We start from the raw sequence: 17,998 nt of genomic DNA on the forward strand, positions 1-17,998 counted from the left end.
TTATGACAAACACAGAAGTAAATTTATTTTCAGCTAAAACAAACAGAAAACAACATGAACACAAAAACTTGAAATAGGCTTCTATAACATACTTTCCTTCTTGGAAAAGCTAAACTGAAGTGGTTTGCTAGATAAATCTTTAAAAATGAACATTTTCTTTTTCAGCTCACAAGAAACACTAAAGTTTAAAATGTCTAAAATTCAACCCAAATTTAGGGCTGGTCACTTAATAAAACTTTACAAAACCTTTATGATCTCGTAAAGCTTGTAACAGCAATAAACAGAACTATATATAAATACAAACTATTAACAGTCACACAAGTGCGAATACTTTTCACACATCAACTCGTTGGAACAGGTCAGTAAATGTGAACAAGGTGTAGTCATACTAGGCTTTGTACAAAAAAATGTACATCTCTTGCTTGAGATAAAAAAAAAGTAGTATTGCACATGACGAAATAATACACACGCATGGCACTCGGTTCCCAAAAACTACTGCAACAAAAAGCAAAAACAGATTCTATGACAGCATTACGACAAACTGCCAGCATACAATGGTTTTCAAGCTGCACACGCAAGCCTGTAGAGTGGCAGTCGAATTTTAAGTTGCTACGTTTTGTAAACTTTGTTCTCTCAAAATGGAACTCTCCTTGAGTTGAAGAGGACCGTTTGCAAAGACTGGCAATGAATTGGCAAGGTGGTAGAACCAATGATGACGCACAACGTTCATTGAGATATTGCCAGCATGAGTACTTGCCAGGCGTGTATGACGTGGCTAGACTCAAGATCCTGGGACATTGCAGGGGCCTGAAAATTGTGTGACCAGGTTTGAGCCACAACTGTCTTCAGACAGGTTTGCTGAGTCTTATGTAGGCACGGACTTGCCAAAATTTTCGAAACTTAAATGTAGTGTTTACACGCACTGGTAACACAATGGGCCACACATCTATGAATTATGAGTGTGTCGTGCCACCATTCACGTGAACACTTCAGAGGTCTGCCGATTTAGCCAATGTAGTCTGCAGCACTTTGTTTGACCTTCCTTTGAAGCGTGCTCCTGGGAAGTTGTATTGCGTAGAAAATACTGACACAAACATACATACACACACATACACACAGACAAAAAGAAAAAGAAGTTTTTCTAAAAAATGACAGCGACTTGTCACTGCTACTTAGCAGCAACTATCTACATCTCATGAAACAACGAAGAGCCATTTGTAAATCTAACCTGTACCAGTCTATTTTTTTGTAAGTTTGGTCCTGTGACACATCAATGTATGAACTGAAATGTACACACACTAACAAAAGAGGATGATCTGAAAAGATCACATCACAGGTGCTCGTGTCTAGACATTCTCGTAGCAACTATGCACACTTTGCAGAGCATCCACGAGAAAGACATCGACAGAGGAAGAAATGTCTGAAGTCCTGAAAATTACGTTGGCGGTGAACGATCACCGCGCCGCAGCGTCACAAGATCCGGTCCCCAGCGGCATAGGTCGCGCCAGAGCTCAATCATGTCGGCAACATCGTTTCGTGTTGCAGAACTTGGTGGCACGCCTGGCAGGAGCACGACCAGGGCAGTCACTAGGGCTGCGGTGACTAAGAAGCCACTAAGGAAGTAGCGGGCAGTTGTGAAGCGTTGGACAGTCACTGGTGCCAATCGCTTGCGCCCCGCCAGTACCTGACGACTTCTGTTCAACCTGCAAGAAATGTATGCCCGGCCAATTAAATGTCAAAGCACTAGCGAATAACACTCCACAGTGACAATAGCAATCACAGCATCCACCATCTGTATTGTGATTATGTGGTGAAGCATGTTGGGATTTATGGAAGATTCCAGCCTTACTGTTTGTGGCGGTGTTAGCTCCATAATAAACTTTACTGTTCACGTTCTGTGTTCAAGCCAAACAGAATGATAAGAAATATTAGGAATGTTTGACAATTAGGCACACTGCAATGCAAGGGCACCCATTATATGTGAATGGGTCAGTTACATGAAAATAGAAGTGCTTGTGGCAATATACTGCAGCCCACAATACATTGCATAGACATTAAAACATGTTTTCAACAAAATATTCACAGAATATCCACGGAATGAGTGATGTTGAGTGGAGCAAAGCATCTGTCTGTCCGTCCATATGTGTCTGTCGATCCGTTCAATTCTATCAAACTGGAGCATGCATTTCGACAGACGGATGCCTCACCCCACTCATCATCGTTCACTCCGTGGATATGCTGTGCATTTTTTATTATAGCAGCGCCATCTATCCTCTTTATACATCAATTATTTGAAAACCACTAATGCCATCTAGCGATATTTCCAAGGACATATACACACGATGCCATCTAGTGAACAATTCTTAAATCTAACTAGAAGTGACTGTTAGAGCATACTATTGCACAGGAGAGAACGAACCCCACCTTAAGGAGCTTTGCTCATAAAATAAACGAAAACATTGCAGGAACCAAGAATGTTCCATATTGAAACAATATGTGTTATTAAGGGTGAGCGGCAGCTTTGCCGGTAATCCATAGCATCCAATACTGAACATAGTGAGAAAAAAAAATAACACGCATACAGTGTTAACTCAGAGGATCAACACTACACATAGCGTACATTAGGTGTAAATGAGGTACATGCTCAAACAGAACAATAGAACATTAAAGGTACCATATATTTAATTTATTTTGCTGATATGTGCTTCATGTATTATAAAACTTGGCTATGAATTGCACTTTGCTCTTTAGTGAATCGATTTCATTACTGTACTTTGTGATGACTTGCATTTTATGACGAATTAACTCGTTCTTGGCAAAAGCTCACTAGAAACAATGTATTAAAAACCTTTGTTATACGACATAACTTTACCCTGAAGCTGCATTTTATGACGACTTGTTACGACAGTCCACGAAAAAACAAAAAAAAAACCTGATTTCGTATTTGAATCTAACACCGACCAAATTTTTGCGTGGAGATGAAAAACTGACCTGCAGTAGATTGCTAGTGAAAAAAGAAAGGAGAAACGGGTACTCTGTCGTTTTTTGTGAAAGGCAACACGAGTGAAAGGGAACACTGCTCTGCAGAGGCCGCCTACAGCGCTATCAACCGACAGCGAAAGAAACCACGTTCGCTATCAGCGTCATCTATCTGTGAACAAAATAACCAGCCACGGCCGGTAGACAAGCGCTACTGGATTACGCTCCCATTATGATAGTGCAACCTGCAATGCCTGCAGCATGTCATCTGCTGCGAACAAATTGAGTGTGGTGTGGGAGCCCAGTATACTCGTGAAAGCCCGAAACTAGACATGTATAGGTGAGAGGGATACACTCAGGTGAAGTCGTGATTGTGGTTTATCACTGAATGATACAAAGTGTGATTAAGTGATACTCTGTGTGATACTCTCGAAAATTTCCACAAGCCACCAATCAATACGTTTTCAAGAAATTGATACGCAGCAATACAGTTCTGCAGTGAACAGAGATGAAAATTTTCACATAAATATCCTTCAGCTTCACCTATGTTATCTCCCCTGCATTGTGAATAAAGATAGAAATTATATTTTATCGTGCCACTCGCTCGAGGAAAACCCTGAGAACGACCTTGCCTCGCCATAACCTTATACCATATTTACTCGCATTATTCTCGCACTTTTTTTGGCGGAAAATCGATGCAAAGTTGGGGGGTGCAAGAATTGGGCGGGGAAAACTTTCCAAAAAACGTACCCAGCGAAAAACAAAACAAATTGGCCGCAAATCGTGATTCTCACACCAGCAACTAATATAACAAGCTTTGAGAAGTACCGTATAAACCGGACTATAGGTCGAGTGGGAATATAGGTCGACCCCCAAGTTCAGGTTATCGAAAAAGAAAAGAAAGGAAAACAACCCAAAATTGCCGAACAACATTTATTTGCGAATTGAGCGCACCGCACTCCGATCGTCGGAGCTCCCCTCAACCACCATCGCAACTGTTCCTATTCGTCAGACGAAGCACCATTGTCTTCTAAAGATGAGAGTTTGTCGCTGGCCACCTCCCACACTGCGTTGTCTTCCGTGCCATACAGCGAGTTGCTGATAGAACGTTTCTTAAAAACATTTTCAACCATAAAATCTGGCGCACTTGCCACTTTGGTTTGGCTTGAATTGGACTGAATCTCTGTGCAATAATACCGTATAAACGCGTGTAAGGGCCACACTTTTTTTTCAGGAAATGAGGGCCAATTTTCAGGGTGCGGCCCTTACACGGGACTTTTTTTTTTAAGTGAACTAAAAACAATGTACCAGTTAGCGAACGAAGAGCGTTTATTGCAGTATGCCGCATGTGTGCTTAATCGTTGTCACTCGACGAGTCCTCTGACTCGGAGTCCGAGATGCTGTGTTGTGAAGCACCATCATTCCACAAACAGTCATCTTCGGTGCCATCCAGGCTGTTGGATATCCCAGTGACCTTAAAGCTTCGGGACACAATGTCCGTCGACACCGAGCTCCACGCCGACAATACCCAACCGAGAACAGTAACAAGCGGTGCCCTCTTCAGCCGTCCAGTCGGCGTGTGCTCATGGTTGCCGGTTGCCATCCATTCCGTGTAGAGTCTTCGGAATTCAACTTTGAACGGTCGATTCACGCTCACATCAAATGGTTGCAATATTCCTGTGAGGCCGCCTGGAATCACGGCCATGTCTGTGCCGACACGGCGCAGCTGCTCCTTCACCTTATCGGTAAGGTGGCCGCGGAAACTGCCCAACACTAAAAGTGAATGTTTGGCCAACAAAGCTCTCGGTCTGTTCTGCCAAACACTTTTTACCCAGTCAAGCACTAAATCATCGTTCATCCATCCCTTCTCGTGGGCTCTAACCATGATGCCTTTGGGGAAAACTTCGTTGGGAATTCTTTTCCTTTTCAAAACAACTTACGGGGGTAGCTTCCGCCCGTCCGCGGTCACACAAAGCATCACGGCGCAGCGTTGGCGCTCAGCACCGGTGGTCCGCACGGCGACACTTTTCTTGCCTTTTACTTCGACTGTGTAGTTCTCGGGAGAATCAAACCACACAGGAGTTTGATCAGCGTTCGCTATTTGGGACAACAGATATTTGTGCTGATGGCGCAGGCCGATGACATGCTTGTGAAAACTAAGCACCTTATCGGTATAGTCTTCTGGCAGCCGCTGGCACAGCGTGGTCCTTCGCTGAAAGGAGAGTCCCTTCCTTTTTCATAAACCTTCGCACCCAGCCAGCACTAGCCTCGAAATCCCCGGCCGGTATATTTTTCGCACGTGCCAAGGCTAGTGCCTTCGTGCGCAGCATGTCCTTAGTGAGCGCAAAACCATCGTTCCGCACCTCAGTCACGTAGCGGAGCATCTCCTCTTCCAAATCAGGATACTTGCACTGTTTTCCTCGGAAAGCGCGCATTTTGATGTTGGTGTTCTGCAAGGCTTTCTTCTGAGCGCACCAACGTCGAACACACTTCTCGTCAACGTCAAATTTTCTGCCGGCGGCCCGTTTCTCGTGCTCGAGAGCAAACTCGATCACCTTCAACTTATAGCCAGCTGTATAGCTATTCAGCTGCTTGCCCATCGTGCCAAAACGTAAACGTCCCGCAGAAAACTAGCTAGAGTCCCAGAGTCACTCAACGGTGCGCAAATCTCCAGCACATGGCAGGCTGAACAGCACAATAACCGAACAATGCACAAATACCAAAGTTGGTGATGCTAATGCCGATATGGATAGCACGTTTGTATAGAAGTGTCAGAAGTTAAAGATAAAATCCCGCTTTAACCTTTAGTTGGCGGGAACACTACTGAAAAAACTTAAAAATTTTAGCCAACTTCATGAACATATTAGCATGAAGAAAACCAACAAATTATTTTAATGACGTAATATATGCTGATGATAAGTGCGTTCACTAACGCCATCTACTGACAATGCCTAGTAGCTCACACACGCGCGCGCATTTTGAATAAGTATGGGGCAAGGAAAGTGCGGATGCCGCCCTTACATGCAACTTTTTTTTTTAATATGTGCTTCTTAAAAACGGGATGCGGCCCTTACACGGGTGCGGCCCTTACATGCGTGTATACGGTAGTACGCTTGATGCTTAAGAGATGGCGCCAGATGGTGCGCGCTATCACCATCAATGGTTGGAAGGAGCAGACGACATTATTGCGGCAATTTTCGGGGGTGCGATAATTGCTCGAGGAAAAAAAGAAATCTTAATTTTGTTGGCCGATGTGAGGGGTGCGAGAATCATGCGAGTGCAAGGATTACGCGAGTAATCACAGTGATTTGAGCATCTCTGTCTCTCCAAAAGTATGAGTGAACATGAAGAAGACGATGGTCGCGATTCCACTCGACTAAACAGTGACTGTGTGTATGCGAAGTAAGGAGGGATATGACTTGATAAGGAGGGATATGGGCGTTCAATCATGCCTTCACCTGAGTGCACTCTTCTCGCCTATACATCTCTTGTTTTGTCGAAGCGCAACTCGCAAAAGCCGAGAGACAGTGCTTTTACTTGTATAGTGTGCTCGCACATCATACTTGATTTGTTCTCTGCAGAAGACGCACTGCAGACAGCACCAATGGTGCTATCATAGCGAGATCCAGCAGCGCTTGTCGACCCGCCACGACCAGTCTGGAGGTGAGCGCGCGCCTCGAGACCGGCCGTGACGAGCCGCGACTGGTTAATCTGTTAGCCGATAGATGACGCCGAAAGTGAACGTGTTTTCTATTGCCCTCGGTTGATGGTGCTGTAGGACGACATAGTATTATTCTTCAATTATGGACTCAACAATCTATTCTCCTAGTGGTTCATTTGGTCCCATGATCCAGTTTTCCTGGCTTTAAGGCCACTTGTGGATATGCCTCGGTTGCATGCGTATGCAGGGCTGTTACCAAGACAAGCTTTATATACGCGGAGAAGCTTGAGCTAGTCTTGAAACTTGAAATGAAATGCCACTTTGTTTGCTGTACTGTCTCAGGACTTCAGCAAGTAGAAATTAAGTGGTGCAGTGTGTAAAATAACTTTGCTCATAATAACAGTGGCGCATCAACTGCTCTTCACAACAGAACAAATGCAACATCAAAACATTTAATGCACACTTCCTGCAAAATGCGCCCCGTCACCATTATGTGATGCCGATGACCCTGTATCTTAATGTTTTGATGGAAGGCTGCAGCCAACAGTTTTTTGTTTTATATTTACGTGCAAGCCATTTTCGAACTCTATTGATCAGAAAGAAGATCCACTTTTGATTTAAATTTTTGTATGTTTGGCTTACTCTTTCTTCAATTGAATGAATAGCTATCATTTCAAGAAATAATTTGTTTCACCCTTTTGGATAAAAACAGAGTCGTCCTGTGAGCTTATTCAGGTGGGTTGTACCAGCTTTTGGCCAAGATGTAGTGTCTGACTATACACTTATTTTTTCGATTATACGGCAGTTTTGCCTTTTTCCCTCAAACATACATAATCGGGGTTCCACTGTATTTGTGTCTGTAAAAGCTTTGTGTGCTGGCAATAAGCCAGGCCTGGCTGAAAACGAATCTCGAGGATGAACCTACTCTGGCCACAACCTTAACTGCTGTTCTACGACACAATAAAGGACTGTCCATAAATATGGTCACCATCAACCCGGCAGGAATGTACTAACCAAGCCTTCACTTCATCCACCTATTGAATGATAACAACATAACACACGTGCCTAATGCATCCCCTACACGAGGTGTTCATCTCATTCTACAATTCATGCAATGGTTTGCGCTACACTTCACATTCTTTAACACTTGGTGTCAAGTCTGAATTTAAATACTTCAGTACTCCGTACTGAACGTTGTCTCATCATCAACAGCACAGCCCACTACAGCATGGTACCACTCACCAGTACTTCACCCTGACGACCACATTGGCTGCCCAGTGAAGCAGGTCAATGTTGGTAGCATCCTCCCTGGTGTTGCCGCCTTCTGTCTCTCCATCGCCCTCTTGATTCCCTTCCTCATCTTCTTCGACGCGAGCCCGAAGCTCATCCACATCCATATCCTCCATGCCATTCAGCCGCTCTGATAGCTCCAAGGTGTCCTGAACGGTGGCAGCCACCAATTCCTCGAGCACACCATTTTGGAGAGGTGAACTGAAAGATAGAAATGGGGCACCGACAGTTGAAGAAAAACAAACGATATACATACGAGTTTATTTATTATTGTGCTGTAGAGACACGAGTGACACTAGCCTTACTTGTTGGTTTACTGATCATAAAAGATTGGTTTTACCATCACTTCACATTTTTTACCTGACATATACTTTGACTCTTTGCAGCCAGTTGTCAGGCCCCTCCTGAGCACAAAAGACGGCCCCAGAGGTTTGTGGTTGGACACAGCTAGACAACCACTTTTGTGGTTGTTCACACGCATGTTTCTCCCTGCGCTACAAGCCATCGCTGAAAAAGTAAACTTTTAACTGTTCTGAGCTTATTTTTAGTTTCAGACCGGAGTGGACAGAAGGGGGGTAAAGTTTTCGGACCACAACATTTTTATTGTCCGGGTTTAATGCCTGAAAAACACCATAACATTATGATACACCGTTTTAGAAAGAGGGCTCCACAAATATCTTTAACGGATAACTATACTCAAGTGCACTCATCTCTGGCATTTGCTTTGATTGAAACGTGGCTGCTGTGGCTGGGATTAGATCTCGTGACCTTTGGGTGAGCGTGAAATATCAGCACAACATGACATATCTCTCAAAGATACGCTCAAGACCAATTCAACCTTGAACTGAACAGTGGTAAACACTTTAAATTATCTCTAACTTTCTGCTTTTGTGGAACACAATTGTACACCTAAAATGTGAACCTCAATGATAAGTGCACGCACAGCACATAGTACAAAGCAAGAACCCCTAAAGCGCACTCTCGGGCCCATCGAGCCATCTTGCTAGCCATAACGAGAACACGTGGAAGCCACTGAGCTCCGAGTACCACCGACAGTAAACAATGTATATAAATAGCTCACCGTTAGTACTGCAAAGAACGTCTGGTTGGGGCCAAGTAGTTTCGCAATATGCAAAGGCAGGCCGCAGGTTTGTCTCCCAGTGACGAAACTTCTTGTTTTTTAATTGTGATATGTTGGCATATATTTTGCAACCTCATATGCTTGGTGGAAATATGTCAATGAAGCTGTGGTGGACTATGGCATCAAGCATTTTCAAGTTAAAATGGCACAAAAATAAAGCAATATGAAGATGCAAGTACCAAGAATGTTTCGTGAGCAGAAATAACCACAATACTGAAAGTGAAAAGAGTACATTACTCTCTAACAAAAGAACATAGGTTGTTTTCAGTAGCCATGAGCTGCAAAGTTCTTCTATATACACAAAAATACAAAAGAACACCAAAGAAATAGGGAGATATAGCAAGCTGGCAACTGCCACCTAGTAGGCTATGCCTACCTAATCTTTTGGGAGGGGGAAGAGATAGAGGAAAGGAGGATAAAAGAGAAACAGAAAAGTAACGAAAAAGAAATTACGGAGCCTTGCATAAAAAGTGCCCATAAGAGTGTGTTGGGCAGGCACTCGCACACCAGCGAATCTTTCTTACCTTATGAGGAATGTATGGAACGCTGAACAGTAAGTGAATTGCCTCACCTTTCTTCGGTAACATGGCCACTGAGCTCAAGGGCAGACAAGCTGGGAACTCCGTGGTCTCCACTGGTTGCACCATGGGGGTGTGAACCATCGGCTTTAGCTGCAGATCCCACAGTGTCCTCCTCCACATGACACTCCCTGCGGAAAATTGTGGACATTTACGAATGATGATTGACATAACTTCGTTCAGTGCACAAAATAGGTAATGGGCTAGTCATTACAAATCCATCCTGCACGTTTATTAAGCAGAGCAAGAGACAAAGAATTCATTGACCTGCAAGCAACAATTTTAGGCTTGCAATACCGCAAGACAACCAGTGTGAATTTGAGAAGGAATAGCGAAAGACAAAACTCAAAATATTCATTGAAACAGCTAAGAGGCCATTGAATAATGGGACATGTTAACAGCTACCACAAGCAAACTCCAGCCATGTGTCGTGGCTGTCACGAGTCCCTTTGTACCAAATCCCAAACTTGCCTGTCCCACCCTGCAGCACTCGTCTATTTATTTATTTTTTTGTCTGTTTTGCTTCTGTACTGTTTAATTACAGGATTTACAGGTCGCCCAAAATTTGATACTACGATTATTAATAACTATTATAATTTTGAGGGGGAAAATATCACCATGATTATGTTGAATGCTATAGCAGGGTACTTTGGATAAAATTTCGACTACATTGGGTTCTTTAATACGCTTTCAAATATAGGCACATGGATATGTTCTGGCATTTGGCCATCATGATAATGGCTTTGGACTAATTGGACACTTTGGACTAATTAACAACAAGACACTTCCGTGGTGTGTCACATTAAAATGAGGTCAGAGATGTGGAGTCGAGGACCCTTATGAATTATAGGGAGGGGGGAAGGGGGGCATTGGGGTACTGAGCCCCTGCGTTCAGGGTGAGAGGGACACCTCTTGCATGTGTTGCTCCTTGAGATTGCTGTTTGAAGCATCGTCTAGACTACTTTAAAGAGGGGTTTCAGCGCCGATATGCTGGGTTGTTAACCTTTGTGTTTCTTGTCTTTAACAGCTAAACCAACTGCCTTATAGTAGACTCATACAAATGAAAACGATTAAGTTTGAGCATGCGATGTGTCATGACCCTATTAATTCACATTGCGATATACAAAAACAAAAAAACATAGGCTTAACAGCCCAAGATCGTGGCAGCCGCGTGTCTTAGGTAAAATATCGTATTTACTCGCATAATCCTCGCACTTTTTTTGGTGGAAAACCGATGCAAAGTTGGGGGGGTGCGAGAATTGCACAGGAAAAACTTTCCAGAAAAACGTACAGAGCGAAAAAGAGAAGGAAGTGGCCGCAAATCGGGATTCTCACACCAGCAACTAACAGCAAGTTTTGAGAATTACTTATTAAAACTTACCTCAACAATAAAAGCACAGGTTCAACACAAGGCAAAATTTATTTGATACACAAAAGGCACAAGCAAATAGTCGAGAATTAGCACATACTGTACGCAACGCTTGTGGGCGTAGCGGTAGCATTCGTCGCTCAACAGGAGTCCGCAAAAGGTAAGCAGAAGACGTCAGTATTACGCTGATAAAAAATAAAAGCAAATAAAAGCGAAATTTCTCAAATATAAAATGGCCGCCATGGCAAGACTTGTGCCTTGCGATTATATATATTTATGCCATTGATCAAGCATACGTACGACTTGCAGCAGGCCGCGGCGTCGACGGCGGCTCGCGCCGCGTCGGCCTCTTGTGCCGTAGGCAGAAGCACGGCGTGGGGCGCTGGAAGCGAACAGCGGCGGGGACCCAGGTTGAGGGCTCGCAGGGCACGCACGGGGCCTGGCACTGACGAACTGCCCGCTGAGCCGCCCGGGATGCTAAACAGCCGGCCCCGGGAGTCCTGCAGGGTAGGGGACGCGCAGAGCAGCAACAGATGCTAGTCACATTGGGGACACCTAACCAGCTCCCCTATACAATGCACGAGTGTGAGCATCGCCAGTAAAATAACGAAAAAGAAAGCGCCCTTTTAACTCAGCAAAGCACGCCATCTTTTCGAAGATGTTCGCGAGAACCCTTCTAGCCTGTCACATTGGCCTCCGGAAGCCGGTGCACAAGAGATACTCCTCCCTGCCCACCTCCTAGCTACATCACCACCTGTACCACTCTTTCCCGCCTCAATCTATGAAACACAGGTTTGCACTTAGAAGACAAAACCCTGTTGACGCCCACGCAAAAAGTTATGCAACATCAGATGCCGCTAGCAGCAAGGCGAATTCAATTACGCAAGAGTGTACAATCAATTAGATAGCAGAAAACTCAGCCACGCATTGTGATCCAAATTGTAGTAAGGCATATCGCTAGCATATCTGTTCACTGCAGAAGAAACTAGTCATTATCCAGAATGCACGCATGCGTGACCGTTCGTAGGCAGTGTCGGTAGACGGTAACACACTGCTAACTGCACTAATGGCCAGCTCTGCATCGAATTGTCAAAGCAACCAACAAACAAAAACCACAGCAATGACCTCATCGCAATAATGGAAATATATCTGTTTAATTGCAATGCTGCAAAATTGATGGCTCATTAACCACGATGCGACTGTAAAGTTTCTGATAGCATGCCGACTCGTTTACACCTGGGTAGCGCTGAAATGGCCGTGTTATAACGCTACACTGCACGCTAAGTTCGCACCGAGACCTCCGTAATTAGCACCGATAGTGTGCCGCTGCTCTACCGAAGCTAATCAAGAAAGCCATGTTCGCATGTGCAAGATGCGCCGACATAGCCCAGGTGGCGCCACTTACCATTTCATTTCCTAGGCATTCGAAGGATGCCTTTCGGCATCTGAGGCAGCATGTGTTTAAGTGAACAGGAAGAAAGAGAACCACCATAAGTTCACAATAGCATGAACACTTCACTCGATGAGCGGGTGGTCCACACATACAAAGTATCAGGACAAAAAAAAAAATGGGGGAGAGACTACTAGAGTTGCCAGAGCACAAAAAGAAAGTGTGCACAACTTTTGACAAGTCAGTGACAGTGCCATTGAAGCTGAGGTGGTACCACGTGCACAGTCACAACGGTAGGCATGAACGGTAAAAAGGGCAGCGCACGCCTCTCCACTGCCCCAAACCGGTGTCTTCTTAGCTATCAGTGCAATTAAGTTAAATTTATGCTAATGAAGAGAGAAAGACATATGTGTGATTTTTTATGCACTTTTACGGAGCTTCCTCTATATACAAAAAAAGAGAAAAGCCCTCCGTCTTTTTAATTATTGCCATTTATCTGTAAACACAGCATGTGGGCATATTTATGGCAGTTTTCTACCGTAATATGTACAATGAAGCGTATATTAAAACTGAGGTGAATGAACAGCTATTTATGGGCTGAGTAAAGCGCATCCGTCGTTGATAAGTTGTGCATATGGAATCTTATCTCGTTTTACTCTCAATAGGCAGAACCAGTACTCGCAGAGCTCAGATGGCTTTTGCGGGGCAAAGTTCGATGAAGGGCAAATAAACCTACCGGTGGTGGCTGCTCAAAGTTCTTAAGCTTAATTAGAGAGGTAGCAAAGATTTTCATCGGCATCAGGCCAACTAAAGAGGAGCTAGAGGAGCGATAAATTTCATTATACTTTCGTTCGGCTTACACACGATAGGCAAGTCCCTTAATATACCAGATGCGTCGTAACCGTTGATCATTAGGCTTTCCTGACTGCACCTCAGTCAAAGTTGCGACACACATGTGTCACTCGTGAACCAACAATACCATCCATGAAGCGTTAAAGACACTCATACAGACTTGACGTTCAGGAATCGAAAAAAATCCTTGGGGCGTAATTTTTCATCGATTGTATGTGAGGCAATGAAAGCAGGGGCATTGACCAAGAAACAAAAGGTGCTCAAGAACTTCTTTAAAGACAACATCAAGAGATACGCACAATGAAGTGCTCGTACGTGTGACAAGCTTACATTCCAAATGAAGGTCTGACGATTTTGACAAGAACAGAGAGGGTAGAGGAGCTAACATGCACAAAAAGCAAACTAGAGAAGCGAATACAAAGGACCACACTAAATATTTTGACGTTTGATCACAGAAGAAAATCACATAGGATGCAGTTGACATGGACGCCATGGCGACAGTTTCAAAAGCTGGACAGGAGGACACTGCAGATTTGAACGACACACAGACAAGGACGGACAGAAGTGGAAAGCGGCAAAAAAGCCAGAGCATAAAAATGCAATGAACAACACGAAATAAGAAAAGACATTTACAGGATGTTACACATGAGAGTATATAGATGATTTAGGACTAAATATATGGTGTAAACCGTGATGCTGGCAGCATCTTTATAACCAAGCAATCAGCCACTACAAACACACAGCTAACGTTCCTGCCTCACATAGGTTTGAGTCGTTTCGACTGGGGAAAACAGTCATATATGCTGCCCTCTTACAAATCCCTTCGTCACACCTTACCACGCTCCACCATTATGATGGACAGTTTCCCACCATATATATATATATATATATATATATATATATATATATATATATATATATATACATATACACACGTCTGCATGCAGCTGTCAGTTGCCTAGCCCAAACGGATATCAAAAAAACAGCATTCCACAAACACAGCTGCATATGGTAAGCTTCTCGGTCCTGGAGAAGACATCTACAGTGTGCATCTGTTGATGTGGTCTCCCTCACTTACATGTTCAGTGGACTTGGACATAGAGGCAAGGGTTTCTTACTCGCTCAGGGGGAGCAGATTACCACCAAGCATGCATCCACATAGTCCATTACGATATTCAGTATGATGGAAGATATTAGATCATAATTTCACCCTTGTGTTGGACTATGGGCATGAACGATGGACAAGTTTTGAATAGGGTATGGAGGCTGTACTGCTCCCATTCCACGTTTGTTCTTATCTGGCTTGTCGAAGGAGCTTACTAAGTAGACAAGGTTTCCCCGGGTATCCTCTCCCGATGGTCTGCGGACACAGGCGACGCTGGCCCTGCGACGAGCATCCTGGACAGCAAAAAGAAATGACGAAGGGCCAGGTTCGATGGTAAAGTTTGTAAAACAGAGAAACGACTACGACGTGCAAGGACCATGCGGACAACAACATTTCGAGGAGGAACCATGGGCAGGTACTAGTACCCAAGACTGTGAGGTACCAGCGTGGCAATTATACACTGCTAAGGCAACTATAAACTGCTATAGTATAAATTCCTATAGGTTACTATAAACTGCTAAGACCCCTACAGGCTACTAAGGCTGCTATAGGACCTGCTGATTACTAAGAGTGCAAAGCACCAATGCGGCCACTATAACATGACAGATAACCTTTGGAAGCACTGACAGCTCCACGGATTGCCGAAACTCGGGGACCACGCAGTATGTCCCAATCGCAGTATTGAACGCGATACAAACATCGAGAGAAATAACGCCCACTCAAGTGCTCTGCTAGTTACATAATCTTTGCTCACTTCAGTTCTGTTTTAATGTCAACTTAAGCTTCGTCATACAGGCTCCCTGTCTAAGGAGGCAACAAGTGCAGACAATATAGAAAAATAAATAAACAGTAATAAAAAGATTCGCACCTATTCCATGTTAAGTTATGAGGTATCCTGTATGGGAAAGGTAGAGATAAATTTGGACTACCAATTCTTTAATATAAATCTGACTAAGAAGAAAGACACTTCTGCGCTTCACTCTGATTGAAATGTGGTCGTAAGGAACCGAAGACGTTGTCAGGTGCTCGACTTCAACATGTGCTCGTGGAAGCAACAAAATGGTTCGGAAGTGGCCTGAATGCAACGCCATCAACTTGCCTTTGGCACCTCACAGCCCATGGTAATGCAAGAGACGTCACTGCCCAGAGAGTTCTCAAAGACATGTTGGCAATTTCCGTGCGAAAAGGGGGACCATAACCCAAGCACTTTAGTCTGAGGAAGGGAAAGAGGAGAGTAAGATGGAGGTAACGACGTGGATGCTGCAAAACGATGCCCGAAGCGTGCGATGAGAGGCCACTACAGGGTTTCTACCATGTGTTAGTATAGCGACCAACCACGAACCGCCGGTTTCCAATCAGAGCATCCATAGAGATCACTGGAAGGCCATTTCAGAGGTACAACACCATGCGAGTCAGTTCCATAATGTCTTTGTGCTCACCAAGACCACACTATTAGTTTGAGCATGTGTAGCAAACACTGATCCTTCTAGACCTTTGTGCGGCGAATACTCTTACTACAGCGCAAGCTCGTAAGCAAAAACAGAATAAAACACTCTATATGCGTAAAGTAATGAAAAGGGGCTAGTTTCCACAGATTCACATTTGCATTGTCTTCAACTAGTCAATTTTTTATCTTCACCTAACTGCTCCACATAGTTGTCTCAGTTAGTGAGATTGAAGTATATGATGAAAGAAAATGCATTACTTCTCTGACAAGAGAGCCCTTCGGGAATCGAAATGAAAGGTAACGAGTACACGACGATTGTTGCTTGACTAACTTTCAGGCTTTTTTTTTTTTTTTACTTTGTACAACCCATACGCACGGGAGAGAACGTAATTAGTTGCCTGATGCCAACCAGATATACTCCTTTATGCTAAAATACACATGAAACTAGTGACAAAAGCCATACGTACATTATTTAGCCACGATATTGATGTGAATGTTAACTTGGAATGAAATGAAGTTGTGCAGGTATGGCACGCCATAAGAAGCATTCATTTGACGTCACATGAGCCATCTTGCTGCCTTATTTCCAGCTTGCATCGTTACAGTGCAATTAAGCATGTCAGCATCGCGCAGTTCATCCCTCTTGCTAGCAGTACTATACAAGAAAGAAAATCTAGGTTAGTTGATGATAGCTCATTTTCGGCGCGCTTAAAGCAAAAAAAAAAAAAGACCAGGACCAGGATGAAATAAAGTAACAACAGGAGTGCTGACTCAACAAAAATTTACTGAAAGAAACTGCACGAATAAATACAAAGGCCAACCGAGCTTCAACGGAGCGAGTGCGCGTGTGCACATAGTCTCCCAAGCAGCGTAAAAATTTCAGAACACGCGTTTACTTGTTTCTGGGCGGAAGTGTTTGATCCACGTGTTCCAGAATTGTGACGTCACCAGGATGACTGCTGCAGATGCGCAGTCACTCTGCTGAGACTTGATTGACCTTTGTAATTATTCGCGCCGCTTCTTATAACAACATTTAGTTGAGAGTCAGCGCGCGTGTTACCTTCATTCTTGGTCCTCTTCCCTCTTTGAGTTGCAAGCTGATCAAAACTGTACTGAAAAAATCAGTTTCACCAAAAGGGCGAAGCAGTGAATGCGATAGCAACTTATTCGAATTTTTTACGAAGCAAGGCTAGCACGTTTAAGAGCAATGTTAATTGTAGTAAACGTGCGCTTATAAGTAACCAAGTTTCCTGCGGCGCGGCCACAGTAGATAACCACAACAGTAGCGGCGGCGTTAATGAGAAGCGCCTCCCGTGGGCAGCGCACGCTGGTACTAAGGGCTGTACGTCGTGTGCTGCCGCTGGTGGCAGTTATGTGTATATAGAGTGAATCTGCATGTGGATGGCCACTCCGGGTACACTTTTGGCACAGGTTTTTCGTGTCGAGAGCGCCGCCCGTAGAAGCTCGTTCTGCAGTGGGGGAAAGAGGCGCGCGCCGATCGTTGCCGCGATAGCGCGGCAACCATAAGCTCCCCTCTCCCCCACCCTTTGTTCGTTCACAAGATAAGCGCGCGCGCAGACAAACCCGGCCAGAAAGGCAATGTTCGCTCCGCAGAAAGAGGAGGCTAATGCATCATTCCCCCCTCGCGCGCGCGCGCGCGTGTGTGTGTGTGTGTGTGTCCGTATAATTGCTATCGCAATAATATGGCGAACATGTTCCATACTGTTCGGTGCACACTGTTCATAATGTGACGTCACGCACACCATTCCGGTCTCCCCTTCATGAATTTCAGTGTGCTACTATGATGTGACCACACGTGACCGAATGAGGGCTTATACTTGAACATCGCTTTCGTGAATAAACAGTTCGTAGACTAGCCACTTTCCTGTATTCTCCGTTTCCCGAGGACGTTCATTTTTTTTTTGGGGAGGGATATATTTTCTTGATACTATAATATTTTCTTGATACTGCCAAGTAACATACACCATAAGTATCCGCTATTTGTCGGCACTTACAACGCACGCGCAATGCTTCGCACACTGTTCAAAGAATCCAACAAGCTACTGAATAAAAAATAATAAGAAGAACGGGATGGGTAAGCCGCAACGGCTGAACACATAAAATTTTTCCTCGACCCTGCTGTATATTACGATCACGCGCGGAACTCCAAGGCATTCTTTCCCCCC

General features: G+C 44.3%; 1 protein-coding gene across 6 annotated transcripts in view; it reads right to left on the bottom strand.

Annotated features, from left to right (window-relative positions):
- Positions 1-17,998, bottom strand: part of LOC119165290 (uncharacterized) — a 205,031-nt gene continuing 187,033 nt past the window's right edge. For 4 of the 6 annotated variants that reach the window (XM_075871420.1, XM_075871418.1, XM_075871422.1 and 1 more), the window contains exons 32-36: positions 14,581-14,658; positions 11,319-11,518; positions 9,643-9,780; positions 7,883-8,131; positions 1-1,703 (exon numbers count right to left, since the gene is read on the bottom strand). In XM_075871420.1, the coding sequence (XP_075727535.1) occupies positions 1,436-1,703; positions 7,883-8,131; positions 9,643-9,780; positions 11,319-11,518; positions 14,581-14,658 (933 nt within the window). In that variant the 3' untranslated portion in view covers positions 1-1,435. The remainder of the gene's footprint in view (positions 1,704-7,882; positions 8,132-9,642; positions 9,781-11,318; positions 11,519-14,580; positions 14,659-17,998) is intronic. The other 2 variants (XM_075871423.1, XM_075871421.1) reach the window with 1 other exon arrangement.

Source organism: Rhipicephalus microplus, chromosome 8 (genome assembly GCF_043290135.1).
Source record: "Rhipicephalus microplus isolate Deutch F79 chromosome 8, USDA_Rmic, whole genome shotgun sequence".
NCBI classification, from domain to species: Eukaryota; Metazoa; Arthropoda; class Arachnida; order Ixodida; family Ixodidae; genus Rhipicephalus; species Rhipicephalus microplus.